The sequence below is a fragment of the Oryx dammah genome, unplaced genomic scaffold (assembly GCF_014754425.2).
Source record: "Oryx dammah isolate SB20612 unplaced genomic scaffold, SCBI_Odam_1.1 HiC_scaffold_28, whole genome shotgun sequence".
Classification (NCBI taxonomy): Eukaryota; Metazoa; Chordata; class Mammalia; order Artiodactyla; family Bovidae; genus Oryx; species Oryx dammah.
In genome coordinates, this window is record NW_024070212.1 from 100,271,650 (window position 1) to 100,296,716 (window position 25,067).

The window sequence follows — 25,067 nt, forward strand, 5'->3', positions numbered from 1 at the left end:
GACTGTCACTGAGGCAACCCCAGCCCAGGGTGAGAGGTGTCATGATGGAAAGAGCACCTGGGAGCCGAGGAATGACCCTGCCTCCCCCGGGAAGAAGTCTGAGCTGTGTCTGCTGGGGTGCAGACAGGGAATGATATCCAGAGAGCCCACGACAGTGGTGGGGAAGGAGGGGCAGGCACCAAGTCCTGTGCTGGGTCCTAGGGTTCACAAGGAAAATCTGGGCCCAGCCATCAGGAAGGATGAGGTGCAGATACCCCCATCCTGCCACAAGATCTGATGAGCCATCCCCCCCACCAACAAACCCCTCTTCTGGGTGCAGGGGTCAGAATGCAGGTACAGGGGCTGCCACCCCGGGGCTGGGATGTGGGTTCTGTGAAGGTCCCAGACCTATATTTGGAGGGCTTGACTGAAGACAGGTCAGGGTCTAAGGAGCTTCACCCCACCCTCCGAGGCTTCCAGGCCTTGCAGCGCCTGTCCAGCCACTGGATATAGGGGTTCCTTGGTCACTTCATCACAGTCGATGGGTTCAGGGAGAAGGGGGGAAGGCAGGAACAGGAAACGGGGGCCAGGGTGAGGCCAGGGTCCCTGGGCGGAGACTGGCACACCCAGGCGGGGCAGGCAGGCTCGGGGAGCCGCCCTACCTGGGGTCTGGTAGTTGAGCCGCCGCATCTCCACAGGGTCGGAGGAATGGGCCAGCAAGGAGTCCTTCAGCCCAGTTGACTGCTCATCCTTGGACGATGGGGAGTGGGTCCTTTTCCTGGAGAGGCAGAAGGGTGGTTGGTGAGAACCGAGGTCCAGGCGGAGGACAGAGACACGTGGCATGGCCGGCTGCCCCAGAGCTCTGTGTCCACAGCTCTGCCCCACCAATCCCGGCCTGGGGTCTCTGAGCGCAGGGGAGTCAGGGCCAGAGCAGCCTCACAGGGTGGGATGGGGAGAGAGCAGGGGTAGGGAGTGGACAGTGGGCCAGCACAGCAAGAAAGGAAGGGGTCGCAGAGGCTGGTGGCCCCTTCCCACGGGGACAGGTCACGGCTGGGCAGTGGCTGCTGTCCGCAAGACCCCCACGCTGAGGCAGCAGGAGCCTCCAGGAGTACACATGCAAACAACACATAAGATATGCAAACATCACAGAGCTGGGCCCCCGCTGTCTGGCTCTTGGGATCAGGGTAAAGGCGCAGAGCAGTAGGGGAAGGCATTCCCCTAGCTGGGCAGAGTCTTCCCTTGCTGGCCTCGGCTCCCCAGTCTACAGGGACAGGATCAAAGACAGACTGTGGGGTCCATCTGCTGACAAGTGTCCACGGCTTCTGCGCAGTGGACACAGCTGTATTGGGGAGGAAACTTATGCGAGTGTGCATCAGTGTGCACCACACACTTCCCCACTGCCCTGCAGCCGGCGCTCCTTGCACACAGGCCAGGCTGTCTCCTGCAGCGCTGCGGTGACCTCAGACACCTGGGAGCCTGGGGGCAGGCTCTGGGGAGTTCCGAGTCGGCCTATGCATGCATGGGCAGCATCAGAGTTTTGAGCTAAGCCTGCCTCCTGAGAAGGGGCACCCCCGTGCAGGGCACAGGTGGAGAGAGTGACAGAGCCAGCCCCGGCATCTGCTGAGCTGACCAGACTGCCGCAGGCCAGGAGGCTTCTGGTCCAAGCAGCGCCCCTCCCTGGTGGGCCCGCAGTGCGCACGGGGACAAGAAGTGAAGGGGGAGGCGTGTGAAGAGAGAAGGAAGGATTCCTACCTTTCTTGATTACTAGGTCCCGAAAGACAGGCAAGGACAGAAGAAAGGAACCGTCACTGTTTCCGCCACACACACTCAGGCCCTCTCATGACACAGGGGGGCACTGCGGACCGATGTACGGCACCCACTTGGCGTTCACAGGGAGGGGGTCATCTCTCCTGGCATACACCAGGACCCAGATGGCAGTGGAGGGGGCTTGAGTGGGTGTGGGAGTCGCTCCTCAGGCTCCCCACCCGGGGATCTTCCAGCCCTGAACCAGGCGAGCTTGTCCCTATTCAGCCTGGGAGGAAGGAGCTAACTTCAGGGAGCAGGCAGTGGGTCTAGGTCAAGGAGTCAAGGGCAGGGAGAGACGCGGCACTGGGCACAGGCCCCCTCGGGTGTGTACCTGTGTGCAGACACCAGGACCAACAAGCGGGCGCTGACAGCCTTGTGCTGGGTGCTGGAAACAGGCCCAGCGATGTTCCCATGGCAGCACCACCAGACAGTGGGGGACAAAGTGAGCAGGGAGTGGGAGGGGCCTGGCAGAGCCTCGTGGCACCAGGGCCTGGAAAGGCGTCTCCAAGGATGGGACAAGAGTGCAGTGGAGGGGCGCAGGCCAGGCCGGGGATGATGTAGGGGTGGTGGCAGGGGCCAGAGCAGCCAGGCCTCTGATGGACCGTCAGGCTGCAGACAGGCTATAAAACTCTCCAGCTAAAGCTGAGAAGTTTTATGTTGAGGGTGACAAAGTAAACCTTTACGAATACCCTTCGGGCTGGGAGGAGGACAGAGAGGAACCGCACGGTAAGAAGAGAAGGAGCCGCAGCTATGCAAGAGGCAGGACCGAGGGGTGCCACGTGAGTGTGCATCACCTCATGGGGAGCGCACGGTGGGGTGGGGGGCAGGTCAAGTGATAGTCACGAGGGGGGGGGGAGGAGGGTCCAGGGTGACATCTGGACTTCCGGTTGGTAACTGGGTGGGGGCCCGTCCCCTGTGACAGGGACCCTGGGGGGAGGGCTGTGAGGAGGGTCAACACACCCTCTGTCTGGGACAGCTGTGGATGGCGTGGTCACAGCGGGCACTGAATAAATGTCTGTCAAGTGAGTGTCCGTGGGCACGTGGGCCTGGAGCTGGGTCTGGACCTCTCAAGGCCTGGGCAGGGGAGTCAGGCTGGGAGTCATCTGGGGCTGGTGGCAGAGGGGATGCTGAGGGTAGGAGGCCAGGAGGAGGTGGTGTTTTGAAGCTGAGAGACAGACAGGCTCACATCCACCAAAACACAGAGACGGACAGACGGACATGCCCCAGGGATGCACCCGAACAAATCCTTTGTGAAGGTGCGCAGCTGCTCATCACACCCAGGCTCACACCAGTGGGTGTGCACACACACTGCTTTGCTCTCCTGGCTCCCCTCCGAGCCCAGGAGCGTGCACCCCGGGCTGCAGGCCGGCGTGGCTGCCCCGGCCTGCATGTGCCTGGCCAGGGCGGGCCTGGGGGTCCACGGCAGCTGGCCATCCACCAGAGCGCTCACCTCTTGAACAGGAGAATGGCGATGACAATGAGGACGATGAGGATGACTGCCAGGACAGGGCCCGTCACCCACAGCAGCTCGGGTTCCTCCTGCTGCTGGGCTGGTGTCACCTGGACCACAATCTCGTCGGAGTAGGGGCTGCAGGCATAGCGCTTCTGTGACCCAGTAGAGGAACAGCAGAGCGGGTGAGCCCCGGGGTGAGACTGCCCATCCTCCAACCCCCAATCCTGGAGAAAGGGCTCTGGGTTGGGTCTCCCGGAACTAAGAGGTTGACCTGGGCCTGGTCAGCTCACTGGGCCCCTAGGGCCAGGTCAGGTTGGCCTTCTGGATCCTAGGGGTTAGTGCCCTGAGACCGCAGTGCAGGTCTCGGGCCTCTGGGGTGTCTGAGACGGTCTGGGGGTGTCTGGTCGGGCCTGGGGTCTCGGGTAGACCTGGTCCACGGGATCCTTCAGGGAGGCGAGCACAAAGCACTGGTAGCTCAGGTCTGGAGACAGCGGCCGGTTGTAGAAGCCCTGGTAGTTCTTCTTGTCCCCCAGGGTGAAGGTCTCCGGGAGAACGTCCACCTGAGCAGCCACATATGGCTTCAGCCGCTCCGTCTGCCGCCGGCGCCGGCGCCGCTCCCCGCTGCCCTGCTCGATGGCCTCCATCAGCTGGCAGCAGAGCACAGGAGTCACACAGGGGCCTTGGAGCACATGCTCCTGGGCTGAGGCTAGGCTCACCGTGCATGTCAAGGGCCTGAGCCTGGCCTGACTCACTGTCCGTGTAGAATCACACCGGGCACCAGCAGGCAGTGCCATTCCTCCCAGCCAACCTGCTAAGAAGGGGCCCTCTGGGTAACCTGCCCCTCACCCTCACCAGAGAGGGCTGGCTGCCCACCACTGCTGGGTTCCCCTCGAGCCCGTCTGTGGCCTCTAGACCCCTGGAGACTGCGAGGATCACAGGGCCCGAGATTCTCTAGATCTCAGAGATGTCTCTGTCACTTCACACCCCAGGGGATCCTCCACAAACCCCTCTGGGGAGGTCTCGGGAAGCCCTCCAGGAGTTCTCTGAAAGCTCCCAGGAGCCAGCTCAGAGTGCGTCTCCTTAGAGACGCGGGCAGGCTGCCAATCAGAGAATAATTCCAGTTTGGGGGGAGTCCCCGGGGCACAGCCAACCAGTGCAATGGGACTGCCATCAGGGCTGCCCTGGCCGGGTCCCCAGGCACCTCGTCCAGCTCCAGCTCCTCGGGCGTGCTCCACTGTGGCGCCAGCATGCTCCCTCCCACGCGGTCGATGGGCACCACCATGATGTAGAACCACCTGGGTGGGCAGAGGAGAATCAGGCCCATCCTCCCCTGGCTTTTGCATGGCCAGCCCCGCCCTCCTCCCCCACCCCCTCGAGACATGTCTGCACACCTGACGAGTGCGGGTTCCTGCACGCGGGGCATGGTGAGGGTGAAGCGGCCGTCCTCGACGTAGGCTGAGGCCAGCAGTGGCTTGTGCGGCAGGAGGTCAGGGGCCGTGCGGATGGACACGAGGTGTTGCAGGCCCCCTGCGCTGCTGCCGCGGTTCATCAGCACAAATGAGTATTCAGTGTTGGGCTGCAGGTCTGCGATCAGCTTCCGCATGGAGTGCCCGTCCACCTCCATGCTCTGCCCATTGTACAGGATCTGCACGGGAGCGGAAAGGGGGCGCAGGCAGCGCGTTCGGGTGAGGGGCCCCTCCCAGGCCTGCGGGACAGAGCTTTGTGAACACAGACGCGCAGGCGGGGACTGTGACATGGGCCCCGCAGCGGGACTGCGTGTGTCGGGCCAGCCGGCCCCACCTACCCTGAAGGGCACTGATGACTTGTAGGAGTCGGGCACCTCCCAGCTGAGCAGCACGGATGTCTTCATTGCAGCCTCCACACGGAAGTTCTTGGCAAACACTGTTGGGATGTAAGGAGGGAGGAGTCACCTCTGGCTGCCTAAGGGGGATAAATGGGCCTGGAGGGCTCCCCGCTGGGAAGAGATTGGCGGGGGGGGGGGGGGGGCCAGGGGGCGGGGGATTAGGGATGGCTGCAGAGGGCCAGAACCCCCACTCCCGCCAGCTTCCACTGCACTCAGTTCAGCTCCCAGCCCTGGCTCTTCCTCATGGTGAGAATCGAGCAGGGCAGAAGCCACAGGACCCGTGGTCAGGCTCTCCAGAAGGGCACGGGTGAAGCTGGAGCTTACAGACAGCAGGTCAGAGTGACCAGAGGTCAGTGGGACTTGGTCACGAGAAGCCATGTGGCCGCACACCAGAGCACAGTGGACCGTGTTCACTAGAGGTCAGGGGGTTGTGGCCCCAAGAGGTTAGTGTTGCATACCCTAGAGCGGTGATGCAGTCATGAGAGATCAGTGGGTCAAGGTCACGAGAGATTGGAGTTGCCCAGCAGAGGTCAGAAGGCCAAGGACAGCAGAGGTCAGAGGCCACACACAGAGAATGTGGCGCCTGTTCACTAGAGGTTAGTGATCATGGTCATGAGAGATTGGAGTGTCACACACCAGAGGTCGGTGGCTCACAGTCGCCAGAGGTCAGTGAGTCAAGGAGAGCAGAGGTCCCCAGGCGTAGCCACGTGCCCGCAGCACACACCTTGCTCCACGGGCACGGTCCGGGACTGGATGCTGGGGCTGAGCGGGCCGGCGCCTTTGCTGGTGCGTGCGCGGACCTTGATGTCGTATGTGGTGTCTGGCTTGAGGCCGGAGAGCGTCAGGTGGGTGTCGGCAGTGACGTTCTGAAGCTCCTGCTGGCTGTTGATGTCACGGTACACCACGGTGTAGTTGGTGATGCGCCCGTTCCTCTCCGCCAGCACCGGGGGATCCCAGATCAGTTCCGTGGTAGACGTGGTCAGCCCTATCACGCGCAGGTTTTGGGGAAAACCGCTGGGCACGTCCTCGGGGGTCGTGATTTCCTTCTCGAACTCCTCGCCCAGGCCGGCCCGGTTCTTGGCAGCGAGCCGGAAGATGTAGGTGGCCCCTTTGTGCAGGCCAGTGACCGTAAAGTGCTGGTCGTCCTTGCCAAAATCGATGGTGTTGGGCCGCGCCTCGTCGGCTCGGCGGTACTGCAGCCGGTAGCCCAGGAGCTCCCCGGGCAGCTCCTTGGGTGGGTGCCACTGGAGCAGCGCCGTGTTCATGGCCGTGGTGCTGACCATCATGGTGGGCCGTCCTGGGACTGAACAGCCACACACTGGGCTCCGGCCCTGCCCTCCTCTTGGCCCCGCCCTCAGCTCCGACCCCAAACCCTCACTCACCTGCCCCCGTGGTCGTGACAATTTTGGGCTTGCTGCGGGCACCGTCCCCCTTGGTGGTGTAGGCGGCCACGGTGATGGAGTAGGTGGTCTCTGGGGTCAGGCCGCTGATGGTGGTTTCCTAAAGGAGGAGGAGGGGCCATTCCCATCACAGGAGAGCAAGGAGGGACCAGACCGGGCCAGCCACCCCAGGCACACGGGGCCAGAGGTCTTGGGAGGGGGGCTGTGCAGTGCTGGACCCTGCAGGAGGCAGTACAGGCAGGTGGATGTGTGCCCAGGAGGACCCAGCCTTTCCGGGGAGCCACAAGCCTAAGGCAGACAAGCTGCTCATTCTTCCTTTCAGACAAGAACAAAGGGCCACACTGTTCCTTCACTGCACTGTACTGTGAATGACACCTCGTGAGGTCCAGGTACACGTGACACACAGGGCAGACAGCCTCGCACGCACGTAGCACCTCGCTCGGCCCTTGTCACACACACCCATGCAGCCTGCGGCCCCTCCTGCACCCGCAGGCGGAGGGCCACCTGTAGACACTAAGGCATGCACACGCACGCCACAGGGGGAGGTAGAGGGGCGGGCTGAGGCGCCACCCTGCAGGACAGAGTAGGACCTCTGTCCCCACCCAGGCCCTGGCTCTGTGAGCACCATATGCCTTGCAAAGCTTGCTGGGGCAGGGAGGAGAGATGAAGAGGACAGGGAACCCCCCACCCTGGGGAGCATACTGTCCCCAGTGACGCCTGAAGTCAGCCAGGGCAGTGTCCCCCTGCCTTGGCAGGCCCTACCCATATGCCCATTTCCAGCCAAGGCATCATTTCCAGAGACATGCGGAAACACACCATGGGAGGCCAAGCCACACCACACAGAGGGAACAGTGGGAAGAGGGAGGGGACCACTGAGCAGTGGGAACAGAGCTGTCACCACCAGCCCTGGCGTCTCTCCAGCTCTGAGCCTCGGGTGGGGCTGCTGCAGCCGCCACCAAACCCTCGCAGGCCCCTTCTGCCCTGGCTGGAGGGTCTCCCAGGGCTGGGGCTCCAACACACCAATGCCGGAACCCAGCCCCCAGCCCCACCTCCCAGCCTGGGCCTGGAGCAGGTGATTTTTCACTCCAGGGATCAATAAGGCCTAACGATCAGGATCGGATTTAACTCCATCCCCATCTGGCCAGAGCAAGGGCCAAGGCCCGGTCGATCTCGAACACTGGCCTGAAATTGCTGCTTGACAGGCGAGAAGTAAGGATTAGAGAAAATGCCAATCGCTGCTCAGCTCGAGGCTCGGCGTAAACGCCAATTTTCTCCAGATGTGGCTGGTGCCCTGTGGATCTTGCCGGCTCAGGCTGGGAGGAGAGGCGGGGGAGGGGGAGTGTCCCACGAGCCCAGCCTAACCCAGGTCTTGCCCGCGCTCGCACACCTCTTACTTACATAGTCCTCCGACTCCTCTGGCTGCCACTGACCGCGGGAGAGGGAGAGAAAGGGAGACAGGATGTGAAGGACTCTGGCCCTGAGGGGCCTGGCTGGGGGAAGGCTGGTGGCAGGCACAGGCCAGAGGGGTGGCACCCCAGGACCACTCGCCATCCAAAGATCCCAGCCCCTGCCTCACAAGCCCAGCTGGGGGCACCAGGGCTGAGGAGGGGAGATCTGAGGGTCAGAGGGCCAGAGCAACAGGGCTCCCTGACATTGAGGGGTCGGAGGGCACCGCCTGGAGGCGCTTAGAGGGAGAGGCTGCCAGACTTGGGGTGGGTCCTTCAGCTCAGGCAGAGGGGTGGGGAGACACGGAAGTGTCTGTATTGTACATGGAAGTGGCTGTACGGGTTTGCCGGGAACAGTCCTGGTCTAAAATTGCTGTCCTGGTATGATCACTCACAACATCTTTTACTCTCAGAAGCATCCCACTCGGGAAGACAGATTATGCAGTGTGCTCTAGGCAAGTGATGTTGTCCCAGGAAGGGACAGAAAACTGAACCGAGCCGGACACGAAAGCCCTGCCTGCCTGTGGGTGAGTCCAACCCTAAGTGCAGCCTGAAGAACACCGGTCTGATCCCAGCCTGTGGGACGGGGGTGGTGTGAAGAGCCAGACCGGGGGGCGGGGGGGCCAGTTTTGCATTCTAGGGGGGAAATCAGGCTCCACCCTCTCACAGCCCTGATTCTGGACAGAAAGCCCTTCTGCACAGACATGCCGCTAGAAGGGGCGGGGCAGACTGGTCAGCAAGATGACAGAGGCTGTGAGTGCCAAGTTCAGAGTCTGGACCCTGCCCCACAGGCCCTGGGAAAGACCCAGTTCCTTCCCAGGATGCCTGAACATCAAGATAGGAAGGCACAGATCTTGGCTGGCACTACTGCTGCTGCTGATTCTCAATATGTTCTTCTCCAGGCTGTGGTGCATGGAGGGTGGAGAGAGGAAGGTCCTGGGGCTCTGGAGGGCTGGGGGTTGACAGCTGTCCAGCACAGCACAGGAAGTGGGGCCATGACATTGCCAGACCATGGGGTCCTCTGGTCCAACCACCTCGCAGTGCTGGTCTGATATCTGTCCAGCAATCCCAGTTGCTCCTGTTCTGGGAAGCTGTCTTAGAAAGTCCTTGCAAGGAGTGTGGGACAAGATATGGGAGGAGGCCCTCGGCCATCCCTCCTGGCCTCGGCCACTTTCTAAGGTGTGGCTGGGCCCAGCCCTGCTCTAGGTTCCTTGCCTAGGGGGATGGGGGACGCCGTTGCTATCCAAGCCAGGCGTAGGTGTGAAGGGCCTTGCAAGGGGGAGACTGAGAGACAAGAAGGGAAAAGAGAAACAGGTTGAGGCAAAACACAGGGCCAGAGGACGGAAGGGATCACAGGAGAGAAGAGAACAGACAGATGAAGATGTAGTCAGCGAGAAGAACAGAAACAGAGAGGAAGGAAACAGACCACAGGGATGAAAAGAGACGGGGAGGTGGAGTCAGCGACCACGAGAAACACACTTGAGACGGAGACACACACATGAAAGAGACAAGTCTGGGCAAACAGTCGTTGGGGGCATGCACGCCACTGATGAGGCCTGGGCTGAGCAGATGGTGCTGTGGGGAAAGACAGGCTGTGATGTCCCTGACTAGGCGCTGGGGGGACAGCTGGGCCCTGTGGCCAGGCTGCGGACCAGGCCCCATCTGCTCACTTCCTGACCTGGAGCACAATGACCCAGTCCGGGTGTCAGGGGCTACAAAGGCGGGTCCTCCACCTTTACTCAGCTTCCCTAGAGCTCGGGCGCATGTTTACCTCCTGTCACAGGAGATCGAGACCAAAAGGACAGTGGCAAAAGTGCCCTGTGTCCTATGGCCCAGCTCCCTCCTAACCACTCGGGACCAGAAGGGGGCACCCGAAGAGAAGCAGCTTCTCTGGAGCCGCAGTGGCTGCAGCTGTGCTGCTGGCCCCCCTGGAGCGGCAGGGCCAGAGGGAGCCCATTCCCGGGATGCTTCTGGGTGGGTGTGTCCACCCGCGGAGGCTCCAGGAAGAGCCCTCAACCTGCCCCAGGAATGCAGTCACAGGCCCGCTTTCTCCCCCTGCTCCCTTATAGCTGGGCAGAGTGTGCCCTCTGGGCAGAAAACTGAACCCAGCCAGACACGAAAGCCCTGCCTGCCTGTGAGTGAGTCCAACCCTAAGTGCAGCCTGAAGAACACCGGTCTGATTCCAGCCTGTGGGATGGGGGTGGTGTGAAGAGCCAGACGGGGTGAGGGGGAGCGGTTTTGCATTCTTGGGGGGAAATCACGCTCCACCCCCTCACGGCCCTGATTCTGGACAGAAAGCCCTTCAGCAGAGACACGCCACCAGGTGTCGTGAATCAACAGAATGTGTGGGGAGGGAAGTCGTGGTAGCAATTACAGGCCTTTCCCAGGAATCCTGAGACCTGGTATCTTATCTGAGCTCAGCCACCCCTTCCTGGGAAGTTCTGGCCCGCTTGCGCAGTCTCCCAGTGCCCCAGGCTCTCCTTCTGGATAGCCAACCAATGCTGAGAATACCCTAGGAACCTCACCCCAAGCTCCTGGGCAGAAGCGCCATCCCCTGAAGATGGAAGGCTGTAGAGGTGTGACGGGCCGGGAGCCCAGCCCTTGAGAGCAAACATCAGCCCAGCCCGATTCACGGAACTCTGCCAGGACAATAGCCAAATGGGGGAGGTGACCGCCCCAGCTGTGAGAGGAGGAAGGCACAGCTCGAAAACCCAGCCTAACAGACAGCAGGTGCATTTCCTGCAAGCCACCAAGGAGGGCTTAGGGGTGGGGGTGGGTGAGGCCTGGGGGCATGCCGACATAGCTCCACACTGCTGGCACTGGTGGCTGAGCCACTGAGGTGACTGCCAGGCTGGGACTGCCACCAGGGCAGGTGGGGCTGGCCAAGCCTGGGTTGGGACAGCTCGGGCAGACCCAAGACAGAGGAGGAAGTGATCCTGGCAGCTGGCCATACTCTCCTGGTCTTAGCACTTCCCCAAATGCCATAGCATGTCTTGGTGTCACCGGCCCTCTGAGAGCAGGCAGGAGAGGGGAGCGAACCTAGGCTCCAAAGAGGAAATGGAACGCAACGGTCTCGCCCGCCTGCCCGCCGACCCCACCACCTCCCGGGGGCACACCTGGGCCTCGGCCAGCATGACGTCCTGGATGATGGGGGTGCCACGGGGCTCGCCGTTCTCCAGCCGCACATAGGTGACCTGGTAGCCGCGGATCTGGCCGTGCTGCTTGCTGGGGACGGGCAGCTTCCAGGAGACACGCACGGCAGTGGAGTTGAGCGGCTCCACCTCCACCTTCCGCGGTGGCCCACTGGGCACTGGAGACCAGGAGGAGGAAGAAGTCAGGTGCGTGGAGAAGGAAGTCAGGCAGGCACAGCGCAGCTCCAGGGCCCTGCCTCCGCACCCCACTACCCCTGACGCGGTTGCCTTAGACTGTCTGCCCTGCAGAGGAATGTGGAGGGCTCCCTCCACCTGCACGGGGAAGAGCCTGGGACTCTGCGACCCTTGGGCCCAGGACTGCTTCACTCGGTGGGGAGGAGGGCCGAGGTGGGAGGTGGGGCACCAGGCCTTCGACCTGCCCGAGTCAGCACAATCTGTGCTGTCTCCTCTGGGCCCCGCGTCACCCCGACGTCTACTGAGGTGAGCCTCGCTAGTGTCTCTGGCACCAGTCTCCCTGGTTCTCGACCTCTTTGGCCTCAGCCTTTTGAGGCTCCCCTGCTTGGGGAGCCCCGGGGCTGGGATTCAGGCACAGGCTGTCCCACGCGCTCCATCTCCCCAGGCGGGGCCATTAAGCCTGTACCAGGAAGATGGGGAGTCCCCCAGAGGCGCTCAGGAGGCTGAGCCCTGGGCGTCCGGTGGGAACATCTCTTGCCTAGCCCAAGGAACAGCCTCCCCTGCCTGCAGTGTCCTGTCGGGCTGTCCCGTGCATCCTCACCCGTAGCAGGCAGCTCTCCTGTCCCCTGCCCCCTCCCCTCGCCTGTCCCCCGGCGCCGCCTACCGTCCTCGTCGGTGCGGACCAGCACCGGGCTGCTCTCGGGGCCGGGGCCCACGTCTGTGTGCGCCCGCACCCATACCCGGTACTCCGTCCACTTCTCCAGGCCCACCAGGTCCCAGCTGGAGTGCTCGCGGCCGATGCCGTCCACCACGTGCCGCCCGCGGTCCTCGCCGTCCACCGCCTCGTAGGCCACCGAGTACTGGGTGATGACGCCGTTGCGGCTGTCAGCCGGCGGCGGGACCCAACTTACCCGGACGGTGGTGGAGCCCACGCTCACACATGTCACCTTCTGGGGGGGTGCGGAAGGGGCTGGGGGAGACAAATGGGGGGGAAGCAGGCAGATGGAGGGTGGGGGGCCACAGGCATGGTGACCGGAAACTCACCCAGGTGGGCTACTCCCTGGGGGGTGGCGTGGTTATTCCCGGGGCCCCTCCAGGCAAGCTGCCACCACTGGCCGCTGGACAGCCCAGCTCTCCTGCTGGACCGCAGGCTCTCCACACATACACACAGACACACACGCAGGCCTCTAACGCAGCGCCTCACACATCCACAGTCTCATACGAAATACACACGGCATCAGACACACACAAGCAACGGAGGCCACGCCACCCTCATCCCCGCTCACGCCTACAACCACTCACGGCTGTGCCACAGCTCTCCCCCTCCTCAGGACAAGTGACTCAGTGGCTCTTCTGGCGCGAGGCAGCCTGTGCCTGTGTCTGCCTGGACAGGGTGCGAGACCCCTGGGGCAGTCTAAGGGAAAGGGCCCATCGGAGGGACCCTCACCCATCATTCCCAGGCCCCAGTTCCACTGAGGACTCCGCTGTCATCGCGGGGGTGTTCTCATCGTGAGTTCTGCCACCACCCCGCCCGGGATGCCAGCAGCCCCTCAACCCACCAGCTCCCAAGCCCCTCACTTCAGAGCCTTCTCCTCCCTGCGCTGTGGGGGTCCTGCCCCAGATGCTGCCACTCTCTCTACAACTGGCCTCCAACACACCCTGACAGGCCCTCATCTCGTGGCCCAGCTCAGCTGCTCAGGGTGCCCAGCCCACCTCCTGCCCTGCAGCCCCAGGGTCCCCATCTGCTGACCTACCGTCCTCACTGCCCTTGCTATTCAGCTTAGACTCTCACCACTCATACCAACACGCCAAACTCTGAGCTCCTGCCTTGCCTGCAGCAGGCTCCGAATGACTCCATCCCCCACCTTCTCCAAGGCAGCACATGGGGCAGGCAGAAAAACCTGCCAAGGATGGCGAGAGCTCTATGCGTGCCCACGGCTCCCAGGACCATCCACGCTTGTCGGCTGGCCTCTGCTCTCTGCCCGCCAGCCCCCACCACGCCGCTTGACGCAAAACACCTTCCACCTCCTCCACGCTCAAAACTCCCTTCCTCTCGGCAGATAATCCTATCTCCTACTCTGCAGAGAAAACCAAGACCTCCGGACAGCAGCTCCTGCATCTCTTATTACCAAACCCACCACCCGGCCAGCTTTGGCTACGGGTTTCTTCTTCCCGCACCCCGGAAAGGAAGGGGGTACCTTCCTGTCCAAGGCCAGTCTCTCCCCTCGCCTGTGCTCTGCCCTCTTCCCCACTTCCCAAGGTGCCAACTATCCTCTTTTCCGCACTGTCTACTCCTTGTGGACACACTTCCAATGACGTTTATGTGTGCTCAAGATTTCCCCATGTTAGTCTTCCTACATCCCATCCTTGGCCCCACAGCCTCCCCTACTGCACCAGCTGCGGTGTCCCCTTTCTCAGCTAAGCCTCTGTCTCTACCTCTGTGTCTCCCACGCACGCCTCCTGGGGCTCCAGTCGGCTTCAGCCCCTCACACCAGGTCCACCCCTGCATATTACTACAGCCAGTGGTCACCCTCTGGCCCTGACCGCTCAGCAGCAATATCTGGTCTCCTTTTTGAAACCCTCTTCTTCTGACCTCCAAGACACCCCCATCTCCTGGAGTCCCTCCCATCCCTGGTGCTCCTTCTCAGTTGACCTCCAGCCCCAGCTCTGGATCCCGGCCACCTGCCAAGTATCAGCGCCCAGTTGGCACACAGCTTCCTGAGCCTGGGGGCCTCGGCACCAGGTGTGCCCCTCGTGCCTGCTTCTGTCTCACTCCCATCCCAGGGAGTGAGCGGCACCACTCTCCTCCCAGGTCTGCACACCACGTACAAGGCTGCACCTGTACAGCCCACCCCCTTAGCCCACTCCCACACCTAATCTGTCATGAAATCTGGCCAGCGGGATCCCAGACAGCTCTCAAAACCACCACGACCCCCACCTCCAGCTCCCCTAAGCTGCCACCATTTGCCTAGACCGACGCACACAGCCTCTCCTCTCTCCAGCGTGCTGTCGGGCTGCCCCGCGATTCTAACCCTCAGCTAGGCTCCTGTTTCCTGTACGCCCTGGTGCTGTCGTCCGGGGGCTGCTCCGGCCATACCGGCTGGCTGCTCAGCCTGACCACAACCAAGCGCCTTTCTGCTTCAGCGTCTTTGGCACCTGCTGACCCCCTGCCTAGGGCTTCCGTGTCACCCAAGGAAGCCCCCTCGACCCCTCAGATCACACAAGGTTCCTGTCACATCTTCTCTCCGCTGTTTGTTTCCTCCACGGCACTTTACACAAATATAATTAAAAGCTCGTTTGGGTAATTGTGGGTTTAATGTCTGTCTTCCCCACTAGACTAGGACCCCCGCGGGCAGAGGCCATGTCATGGTTGTGGTACTCCCAGCAGGGTGCACGGGCCCTGGCAGGAGTGTGGCAGGTGCTTGTAGAATGAATCCAGAAACACCAAGTCACACACGGCGCATTCACACAATCCCACGTGACATAAGGGGCCTCACAGGACCATCACATGTCATCACACGTGCTGTCTCAATGCCACGACCCCAACCGGCCACACATACTTGGCCCCATTATCACAGGCAGCCTCACAGATGATGGCTCACTGTGGCCATGTGACTAGAGAGCCCATGGGCTCGCGATCTGTCACCAGGAGGGAGAGGTGCAGAGACCCAGACACTCTGAGACACACTGGTTCGGTCCCGATTCTAAGAACAGCCAATGGATACACCCAGACCCAGCCACAGTGACAGACACCCTCAGGGGCTGCACAGCTGGGTGCTTAGACGTGGACACACGGCATCAGTCTCACGCAGGAACACAGTAGCACACAGCACTCCTAAGTGCGTACACAGCCGCATGCACAGTCCAACACACGAGTGCCACATGATCCCAATGCGGCCTCATCTCTCCCCCGTGCAGCTGGCTCAGTGCAACTACCTGGCTCATATGGACTCTCGTGGAGGGGGCAGGAGGCAGGAATATGGGTAAAAGGGAGATGAGGTGTGGGGATACAGGAGGGAAGACGCCGCTGGAGCAGGTGTGAGACACAGCGAGCACGGTGGTCCCTCCATGGAGGGTGGCCGTGGGCTAATGCGACCAGCACAGAGCGGGTGGGGGAGGAGACACAGAACTTACCTGGGCGGGGGTGGGGCTGAGGGAAGGCAGAAAGTGGGCAGGGAGCAGCAAGGGCAGCAGCCGCCCAGATGTAGACTAGAGGGCACTTACCTGTCCCTCACTTGGGATCCAGACTGAGCCCAGGGCCCAGCGGAACTGACCACCCGCCTGGGCTAGGGGAAAGGGTGTGCGTGTGTGTCCGTGACCCGCCCAGCTGTGGCAGCCGTGGCTCTGGGAGACACTTACTGGACTGCGCCGTGCGAGCCTCAACGGTGGGGGTGAAGACCCCCACCCCCAGCTCTGAGCGGGCGGCCAGCTGGAAGCGGTACAGTGTGTCGGGCTTCAGGTCCTCTACGGTGTAGGAGGATGTGGGGTCGAAGGTCACCTTGTGCTGGAAGAGCAGAGAGCACTCACTGACCACCCTGACCTCAAAGGTCACTCAGAGGTCACCCCCAACACAGGCTGTGGCTTATCCCTGGGGACCCACTATAGCTGCAGGGCTGGCTCCCTGCCTTGTGCCCACGTGGCCCACTCAAGAGCACCTCACTGACCACACGGGCATGGGAACACAGACATGGTGGTCCGGGGAACTTGAGGGCTCTGCTGGTGCCACGCCAGACACAGAGCCGAGGAGACCCAGGACGGACTTAGGAGCTCTGTCCCCAGCACAGGGGTGACGAAGACTACAGAACCACAGAGGCCAGCATGGGCCCCAGAGCCTCAGGGGCTGTGTCCCCACGACCCCAGATTCCAGGAGAGCCTGCCTGGGAGAGCCCAGCACAGACCCCCAGGGGCTGGGAGCAGCCCCCCTCCCTCCACACCGCCGGGTGCGCACCTGCTGGCCCTCGTCCTCTGCCGCCCAGTACACCAGCTCATACTTGATGATCCGCTCCTGCGGGGGCAGCAGCCACGAGAGCTGGATCCTGGTGTCTGAGTCCACCTCGGCCTGGAAGTCCGCGGGCTGGGCAGGCACTGCAACACCCCAGCCAGGTGCCGTCAGCCTCACCAATCCCCCGAGGGCAGGGGCCCCCAGCGGAAGGAGGCAGGGCCTCGCTCCACCCCAGCCCCACCTCCCCAGTGTCCGTGTGTGCAGATACGGGCTTTCATCGTCCCAAAGACCGCCCCGCCAACCCCTGGCTCTCGGCCTGAGGGAGGGGGCGTACCACCCAGCCTGGCCTGCGCCTACCTCCCTGCTGTGTCTTGACCTGGATGGTGGGGCTGGGGGGGCCGTCACCCACGGCGGTGAAGGCCAGCACGCGCAGGCTGTAGGTGATGCCGGGCAGCAGGCTGCCCACGGTGGTGAGGAGCCCAGCGTCCGTGTTGTGCTTGTGCCAGGCGCTCAGAGGGCGGCGGGAGTCGGGGGTGTAGTAGACACGGTAGCCCCGCACCAGGCCGTTGGGCTCCTCGGGCGGCTCCCACTGCACCAGCATGGTGCTGGCACTCAGCATGCGTGCCTGCACGCGGCGCGGGGGGCTGGAGGGCGCCTGCTCCCCTGTGCGCGCCCGCACCGCCTCGCTGGGCGGCCCGCGCCCGATGCTGTTCACCGCCAGCACGCGGAAGGCGTACTCTGAGAAAGGGCTCAGGCCGCCGATGCTGTAGCGGGTGGTGGCCACGCCGTCCACCTCCTGGAAGGGGCCCTCTGTGCCCGCTGGGCGGTACTGGATGCCGTAGTAGGATACGGGCTCCGAGTTCCCAGAGTCCCACGTCAGCGTGACGCTGGTGGCAGTTGTCTCTGTCACCACAAGGTCAACTGGAGGCTTCGGCAGGGCTGGGGACAAAGTGGAAGGCTCAGGGCTGCCTGAGGCCACGCCCCAGGAGCCGACCCTGCCCTGGGGTGCATCCAGCCAGAGTGTGGTTGGCCACCCCCCCACAGCCCTCCCCAACAAAGAACCGCCTGAAAAGCCCTCGGTGACCACTGAGGTCACCTAGCGGGGGCTGGTGGCCAAGCCCGTCAGTGCCTGCAGGCGCCTTGGGTCATTTGGTGTCCACCTAAGTCACTTCTAGGACTGCTTGGACCTCACACCAGCCCTGGTGGCTCATCAAGGAAACGGACCCAGAGGTGGCCTGCCTGGGCCTGTGCAGATGGGAGACACACAGGCCTCTGCAGTGCGTCTGGGCTAGCCCATTGGCAAGTGTGAGTAATAGGGACGGGGAGAGGGGAGGGGTTTCCTCAGGGAATAGTCCTGGATTTGAGAGAGACGGATGGGGGCGCTGGCCCCACAGACACCATGGCTTGGCTCAAAAGGAGGGGAGAGGTCCCAGGTCCACAGCCAATCCCCGAACAACAGGCACTCACAAACTGAGTGCTGATGGTGTGCCAGGCACTGCGCTAGGGTTGAGGACACGCTGTCACACGGTCACATCGCTGTGCTCACGGGGTTTATACACCGGTGTGAGAGAGAATCGATCAGCGAGTGATAATCGTGGCTCTGATATGTGTGATGGCAGCAGAAAGCAGGGTGCTGAGATGGAGAAAAGTCCAGGACGTCCTTGAATGGGGTGATTGGGGAAAGCGTCCCAGGACTGAGACCTGGAGAGCGAGGTGGAGCCAGTGATGGCAAGGGTTGGGTGAGGGCAGGGTGATACTTGGGACTGTCAGCCTGCTCAGGTCACAGCAGTGAGGATGCTAGTCTTTATCTTAAAGGCAGTCGGAAGCCACCGCAGGGTGTTTCTCCCTTCTATAACATGCTGCTGCTCTGTTAAAAAGAGGACTCATGCTGTAGAATGGGGGGTGTTATCAGAGGGGAGAGTGGAAGCAGAGCACCCCAAGGAGTCTGGTCTACGTGCGGCTGTTCCAGGGCTCCAGGCAGAGAGAACCCACCTGCCTTGGCTACTGTTCCCCATCCTTCTTTCTGGGAGGCTGGGAAAGCTCAGGGTCCAGTTCTATGGTTAGAGGGGTGTGTGGTGGATTCAGACCCCCAGGGTTCAAGTCCCTGCTCCAGCATTTACTTCCCTGTGACTCTGTTCCTCAGTTTCCTAACTTATAAAATGGGAACAATAAGAGAATCTATTTCCCAGGGTGGCACCACCTGAACAATATAACCTGTGCTTCCTAACCAGCACGGCGTCTGCCTCGCAGGGTCCCAGCACCTGTTAGCTCAAATGATTAAGCCAGTCTCTGACAGAAAACCGTCTGTCCACCACTGAGGGCCAGGAGGACCCCTGGGGCTGGGCACCAGCAGGGTAACAACCCTCAGCCCCGCCCATCTCCCAGCAGTCATGCCCCCCTCCCCCCACAGTCCAGGGAAGGCCATGGGCCACGGCCAGCACACCAGTGAGGCTCACCTTTCACGGTGACCTGGGCCGTGGCCTCGATCATGCCCAGGGAGGAGATGGCCACGCAGGTGTAGTTGGCGGAGCGCACCACGTTGCTGAGCTCCAACACGTTGCGGCCGACCGGCATTTCGTCCTCCTTGGTGAGCTCTTCCGCCCCCATCATCCACTTCACGTAGGGCATGGGTGCGCCGACGGCGACGCACGTCAGGTTCACGCTGCCGCCCGGCATCACCTCCTGGCTGCTGGGAGGGATGGAGAAACGCGGAGCCACGCGGCGCACTGCGGGAGGAGGGAGAGAGGCGCTCACAGGCCAGGCAGGGCACATGTGCGGGTGGAAGGGCAGGGGCCCCTCGTCCAGGAAGTCCCTCTTGTCAGACCCAAGAAGTGGGGTCCCTGGGCCCTGCTGACCCCCACCCATCCTGCTTTGGGGCCAGAATAGCCCCTACTCTCAGGGACTGTCTGGAACACGAGAGATTCTGCAACCAAGCTCCCATTTTAAAGCCTAGGAAACTGAGGCCCAGGATCACAGGGGAATCAGTGCAAGGCCTGTAGGGGCCACATCCCAGGTTGCTCTCCAGTGCCCACCTCTACCTGCTCCCACCCCCGCCCTCACCGAGGAGGGTCTCCAGCGGGGCTAGCTGGGGCACTAGTGTGAGAGATCCAGGCACCCTAGGGTGGAGGGTCCTCAGAGCAGGACTGGGGCAGGGCAGAGAGTCAGCCCGGAAGTGACGTGGCCACCTTCTCTGAGGCCACTGCCTCCACCTCCAGGCCGTGATCCCCGGGGAAGAGATTAGGGCAGCAGCAGGACCACCACCCAGGACCTCAGCCATGCTCAAGGCAGAGCCTGAGAACCCAAGAGGAGGGGCTGCCTCCAGGAGGGGCTGAACAGGGGCCAGAATTCTGGGCGGGCCAGGGACGTGGTCCGCGGGCAGGATGGGCATGACGATGGCACTAACATGATGAGGGTGCCAAGCAGACGGCTTCCGGCACCAATGGACAGGGTCTCAAGAGGGAGGGTGGCTGTGCCTGGCCACAACCTCCAACCTTGGGCTCCCTGGGAAAGAAGCTGTTCTGCGCTTCTCAGTTCAAGGTGCAGCCTGGAGCCCCCACCCCGCCTGCCAAAGTCTCGAGCTTGGTAAAGACATTCGGAACATGCAGAAGGAGGGAAGGCAAGCAAAACCTAGCCGTGGGCAGACATGCTTGGCATGCAGACAGGGCATGCAATTGGTGGGCAGAGGCTGGGGTGTGTCCCTCCTGGACACCCCTACACGCAGGGCTGAAGAAGGCAGGCAGCGAGGCTAAGATTAGACCCAGAGGGGATTACTCAGGGTGCAGGTCTCTGAGGGTCCTTGCTGGGGAGCCCAGGCATGCAAAGGATCCATGGTGCTACATTGGGAACACCTCCACCACAGATGCCAGACTGCTGCTCGCTCAGCCCCAAAGCGTGGAATCAGAGCTGGAAGTAACTGCAGACACCACCTGGTCCAACCTGTGACCTCACTACACAGAGGTCAAGCTGCAACCCCCAGACCAGACATCCAGCAAATCACCAGGTCCTGCCAACGCACCACCTAGAATAGCTTTCCAACACTCTCATTTCTTGCCAAGTCCACAGGTGAATGCCACCTCCAAAGTCCAAGCCATGGTCCTTCCCTGGATTGCTGTGCTGTGTTCTCTGTTGGCCCACCTGCCCTGGTCATCCCCCGACCTGGTCACTGGCCCTCCACAAACAGCTGGCACAAATCCGTATCTGTTCACATTACCTGCCCTGTTAAAAACTCTTGCACGGAGCTTTGGACGACTCCTCAGCCCTCACTTTACTCAGCTTCCACGGTACCCACACTGCCTCCCTCCGAAGCCTCCAGTCAGAGCCAAAGTACCGCCAGTGCCACGGCCAGCGCCAGGGGCCGAGTCTACTTCCCCCGGTGCCCCATGCTCACTGGGGTGTCAGTGTGTCTCCTCCCCATCTTCTTAGGAGAACCATCTCAGCCCCCATTTTTGGTTCATTGGCTATGCAACCCAGATGTGGCTCAAGAAATAGAACCTTTGGCCTTTTGTGAAAACTATTAAGACTGTGGCTTTTCTTCTCCACTTTTGGTCTCTAACCTGGGGGGGTGGGAGGCTGGGGACCACCTTTCACAACACTCGAAAGGACCTGCTTGAGAACAAAGGAGCTATTGAGGAGAGCAGAGGTGGAGACCGAGACAGACGAATGCCTGGCCAAACTGTTTAAACACCTGGATCCAGCCCTGCCTGACGCCAAACCTACTTCTAACTTTCAGTTTTGAAAGACAAGAGGTTCCGTGTTTGGCATTAAGCTGATAGAAGCCGGGCGTCTGCACTGGGTGCACCAGCACCGTTCAGGCAGAGCAGTGCGGTATGGCAGGAGCCCCAGGGGCACAGCTGGCAGGAGAAAGCCACGACAAAGAGCTTCCTTTGAGCACTCCCCACAAACAGCAAAAGTTGAGGCTGGGAGGCTGGGACATCGTGTAGGCACTTCCCGGGCTCTGGTGCTGAACCTGGGGCACAGGTCATGAGGAGCGGCATGCCCGCTAGTGGAGATGTAGCCTGGCTAAAGCAAAAAGGCTCACTAACTGACCAACTCTCTCCTTGCCTCTCCTCTCTGCCAGTGGCTGCCCCATCTCCTCCTTGTTCATGGGCATCCAAATGGGTCTGGGGGGAAAGAGAACCAAGAGAACCACTCTTGGGAACCTCCTCTGGGCTGCAGGTTTCCACGCTGTGGATGCGGGCACCTTCCAGTTAAAGAGGTGGGAACCAACAGCTGACACTCAGGGACATGTTTATAACATGTACTGGGAGCAGGTCTGTGGGATGAGAAGCTAAGGCCGCTTTGAGCCCTGGCTCACAAGGTGAAAGAGAGACCCAGGTGGCTTCATGAAGAAGCTTCTGGGTCTGTTGAGGCTGCCAGGAGAACACTCTCCAGTTGGCATGAGGATGGGCCTCAAGCCTGTGTCAGGGACACGCCTGCCAGCTTGACGGTGGTCAGTGGCAGAATCTTGGGACCCAATTGGGTCCCTGGACATGAGAACAAAGGGCCCCAGGGGAAGGAAGTAGGTTGTTGGTGGATAAACCTTAGGTCTCAACCTAAGCTGTGAAGAAAACTGACCAGGCTTTACCTCAAACAGTCCCGGAAGACAAGGTCTTCTCGCCACTGCCAGGAAATAAGGGCCCTTGGGGAACTAACATTGAGAAGGGTTTGTTTTTATTTTTAATTTCCCCCCTTCCAGATGCAAGTGGAAGGGAGAACCCCAGGGGCCAAGGATGAGTGAGAGGTCAGAGGTGAGCCTTAGGATCGCCCCTAGCACTAGGGCAGGGCCTCAAGCCCAGGGACTCCTGGACATCACGCTCCAGCAGGGCACCTCCCGTCACAGGCCTGCTGGGCTTCAGCCAACACAAACAGCCTGGACAGGTTTCCCGCAGAGCAGACTCATCCTCCCCATGGTGTAGGGGCTAGGATCACAGAGAGAAGGTGGGGGTCACAGAGGCAAGTGACCACTTCCTGGGATCCTGAGTACCTGTGGAGTCCCGAATTCTGGATGGTCACCCCCCTGTCCCTGCAGCAGTCTCACCGCCACTCCCCCTGCTGTCACTGACACGAGGCCTCCAGGAGGGGCAGGACTCGCCCTGGACTAGGGTCTATTGACAGCAGCAACAGCAGGGAAGGAAAAACCAGGACCGGGGAAAAATGCACTTAGGGTCTAATCTTGAGCTCCAACAATGACGGTCTATTACTGTTCCCCGAGCATCCTTACTGCTGACATTTTATAGACAATTTCCAAAACAGGGCATTGCCATTTCTGGATTATATTTCAGCTGTAACTTTTAAGTCTAATTATTTGAGCTGACAACCCCCTATAATAGGGCGGTGCGGCGCCTGGAGGCATCGGCATTCAGTGGAGTGACAGCCTAATCGCAGGGGGGAGGCAGCCCCGCAATCGGCATTCACTCACGGAAATTTCTCTGATGAAAATAACACAACATTAAGGAGGGGATAAGGGGCAGGATCCACCGTATCAAGATAAAATAACTCTTTAATAAATAACCTTGTGGCTGCCGCAGAGCAGTAATTAAATGCCGGCGCACTCGGCACACAGTTTTAAGTAAAGCTGGAAAAATGTAAGATGTAATTATCAGCACCAAACAAATTACCAGCACGGCAAATCCCCCCTGGAATATTTAGAAACTCATTTCTGCCTTCCCATTAAATATTTGTGTACATGCTTATTTTTGGTGGAACCATGGAATGGTAAAAGGAGAAGGGACAAGGGACCAGGAGGGTGGGGGCGGGGGCCCAGGGGGAGGCGGTGGCAGGCTGGGCTCTCTCTGCTGATGACCGGTTTCTGAACTTGCCCCAGTCAGATTTGCCCGGTCAGCGAAACGGTGTAACTGAAATGCCCCAGAGCTCAGGAGTGCATATAATCATGCTCAGGGCTGGTATCTGAGCCAACACTGCAGTCCTCCTCCTGACAGGCTCCTTCTTGTGGAGGAAACCCAAGCCACAAAGAGAACACACAGGACACCAGGTGGCCTGGGTCTGCTCCCTGGGGCTTCGCCCAGTGGACGGGAACGCCTCCTCTAACGGCTCAGACCAAGGGACACAGGAAGGACCGCTGCGAGGTCTCCAGGAAGCCCTCCCTGACCCACGGCCGCGCTACGGCTACTGTGAGGCTCACACATGGCTCTAAGCAGCAGTTGACCGCTTGGTCAGATGTGAGCTCCTGGTCGAATGCCCAGCACCCAGTGTGGGGCCGAGGAAATGCCAGCTGTCTGGGAGAAGGTGGGAAGCTTGGACAAGGTGGGAAGGCCCTCACCTGGAACTAGCTGGAGAGGGAAGAGACCAGTCAATGGGATGCTTCCTCAGTGAGCCAAGGTGATGCCACCCACCCTGTACCCCAGGCACTAAGCTCGGGATCTTCCCAACGGTTTCAGCTGAGCTCTAGCAAATGAGGATTTTAAACAGGGGAGGGTGGGGGGAACTGTGGAAGGCCCCACAGCTGCACATAAAGCCCTACAACTCTTACAGAGCCCACAACCACTTCTGAGCTCCACCTAGAGCAGACAGCTGGCCTGGCCTGGGCACAAAGGCAGGGCCCAGTCTTGTGCCATGCACCGTGCCCACCCAACCTCCCCAGCAGGGGAGCCCAGCTAAGGGGACATGCAGACACATGGGATGGTCAGGGACTCAAGCAGCAGAAACATGCAGGGCAGGGGGGCCTGCCCACCCACCCCTGGTCCTGCCCGCCTGCTGGCTCAAACAATGGGAGTGCAGAGCCTGACGAGCAGGCAGGCCTGACTGGGGTGAGCCTGAAGAGCTGACCGAGCCCGCTGGTCCCTACTGACGGGGGCATCCCGTCGATGGGCGAACTGTAGATGGATAAGAAGTGAAAAGGACCAACCTTCTCGCTGATCTGAGAGATGAGAGTTTGGGTTGATGGCAGAGTGCGATGAGGATGAGGAGGGAATAAAAAAAAGACAAGGAGAAACACAGAGAGAGTAAAAACAGGCCAACCTTCATCTGCCCACACAGCACGGAAACGAGACAAGACTCTTGTGCCCCACGCACACGCACGTGCCCACAGGTGCGCGCGGACCACGCCGCTCACAAAAGACTCAGGACTCATGGAGGACACGGGTGGACAGGGCTGGGTCCCGCCAGCAGGTGCCAGGTGCCAAAGGGCGGGACAGGGACGGGTGGGAGTGTGGCACAGGCAGGCCCCCATGCCTCACGCACACCCCAAGGCTCAGACAGACCCACTGAGCTCAGGGCCCACCCAGCCCACAAACCCACCGAGGCACATGGGCCACTAGAACCCTGCCACCTTGAGGAAGCCCCACGCTGCGCAGCCCCAGAGTGTGAGGAAGCTGGTCTGGAGCCTGTGGGGAGAAGCCACGGAGCTGTTGCCCCATTTAGAGACAGCTGCGGCCCAGCGGCCAGGTCCCTGCAGAGAAGTGGGGAAGGGCAGGGGCAAGCAGGCCAGGCTCGGCGGAAAGGGTGGCCCCTCCCTGGTCCCTGGCAGCTGTACGTCCTAAGAGCTAGACAGGAGAGACGCTGTGGATGGAAGGAGCGAGTGAGTCACTGGGGGAGGTAGTGGGATGGAAAGGCTGGTCCACCCGGCATGCCTGGGCCTGCTAGACCGTGGGTGGAGCTGCAGGCAACTGAGCAAAGTCAGACGAAACTGGGTGGTGCAGCGCCCATGGTGCTTTCCCCGCAGCGGCAGCAGCTACTGACTGCCCAGCAATTCCTGCGTGCCCAGCACCGGGCTGGGAGCTGTGCACGCACAGCCCTATGAAATGTAGCCACTGTAGGTCTGAGAGAGGCGGTGGGAGCCCCGAGTCTGCGGGACAGAGGAGGAGTGTGAGGCGGACACTGGAGCCAAATCCGAG

General features: G+C 61.2%; 1 protein-coding gene across 10 annotated transcripts in view; it reads right to left on the reverse strand.

Moving 5' to 3' along the window:
• PTPRF (protein tyrosine phosphatase receptor type F) overlaps positions 1-25,067 on the reverse strand; it is an 83,587-nt gene that overhangs the window by 11,887 nt on the left and 46,633 nt on the right. For 3 of the 10 annotated variants that reach the window (XM_040231412.1, XM_040231410.1, XM_040231411.1), the window contains 15 exons: positions 18,672-18,941; positions 16,573-17,154; positions 16,222-16,358; positions 15,633-15,777; positions 11,938-12,243; positions 11,064-11,257; positions 7,901-7,927; positions 6,485-6,602; positions 5,827-6,405; positions 5,043-5,140; positions 4,630-4,883; positions 4,440-4,533; positions 3,667-3,885; positions 3,236-3,390; positions 642-757 (listed from right to left, as the gene is read on the reverse strand). In XM_040231412.1, the coding sequence (XP_040087346.1) occupies positions 642-757; positions 3,236-3,390; positions 3,667-3,885; positions 4,440-4,533; positions 4,630-4,883; positions 5,043-5,140; positions 5,827-6,405; positions 6,485-6,602; positions 7,901-7,927; positions 11,064-11,257; positions 11,938-12,243; positions 15,633-15,777; positions 16,222-16,358; positions 16,573-17,154; positions 18,672-18,941 (3,294 nt within the window). The remainder of the gene's footprint in view (positions 1-641; positions 758-3,235; positions 3,391-3,666; positions 3,886-4,439; positions 4,534-4,629; positions 4,884-5,042; positions 5,141-5,826; positions 6,406-6,484; positions 6,603-7,900; positions 7,928-11,063; positions 11,258-11,937; positions 12,244-15,632; positions 15,778-16,221; positions 16,359-16,572; positions 17,155-18,671; positions 18,942-25,067) is intronic. The other 7 variants (XM_040231413.1, XM_040231414.1, XM_040231415.1 and 4 more) reach the window with 6 other exon arrangements.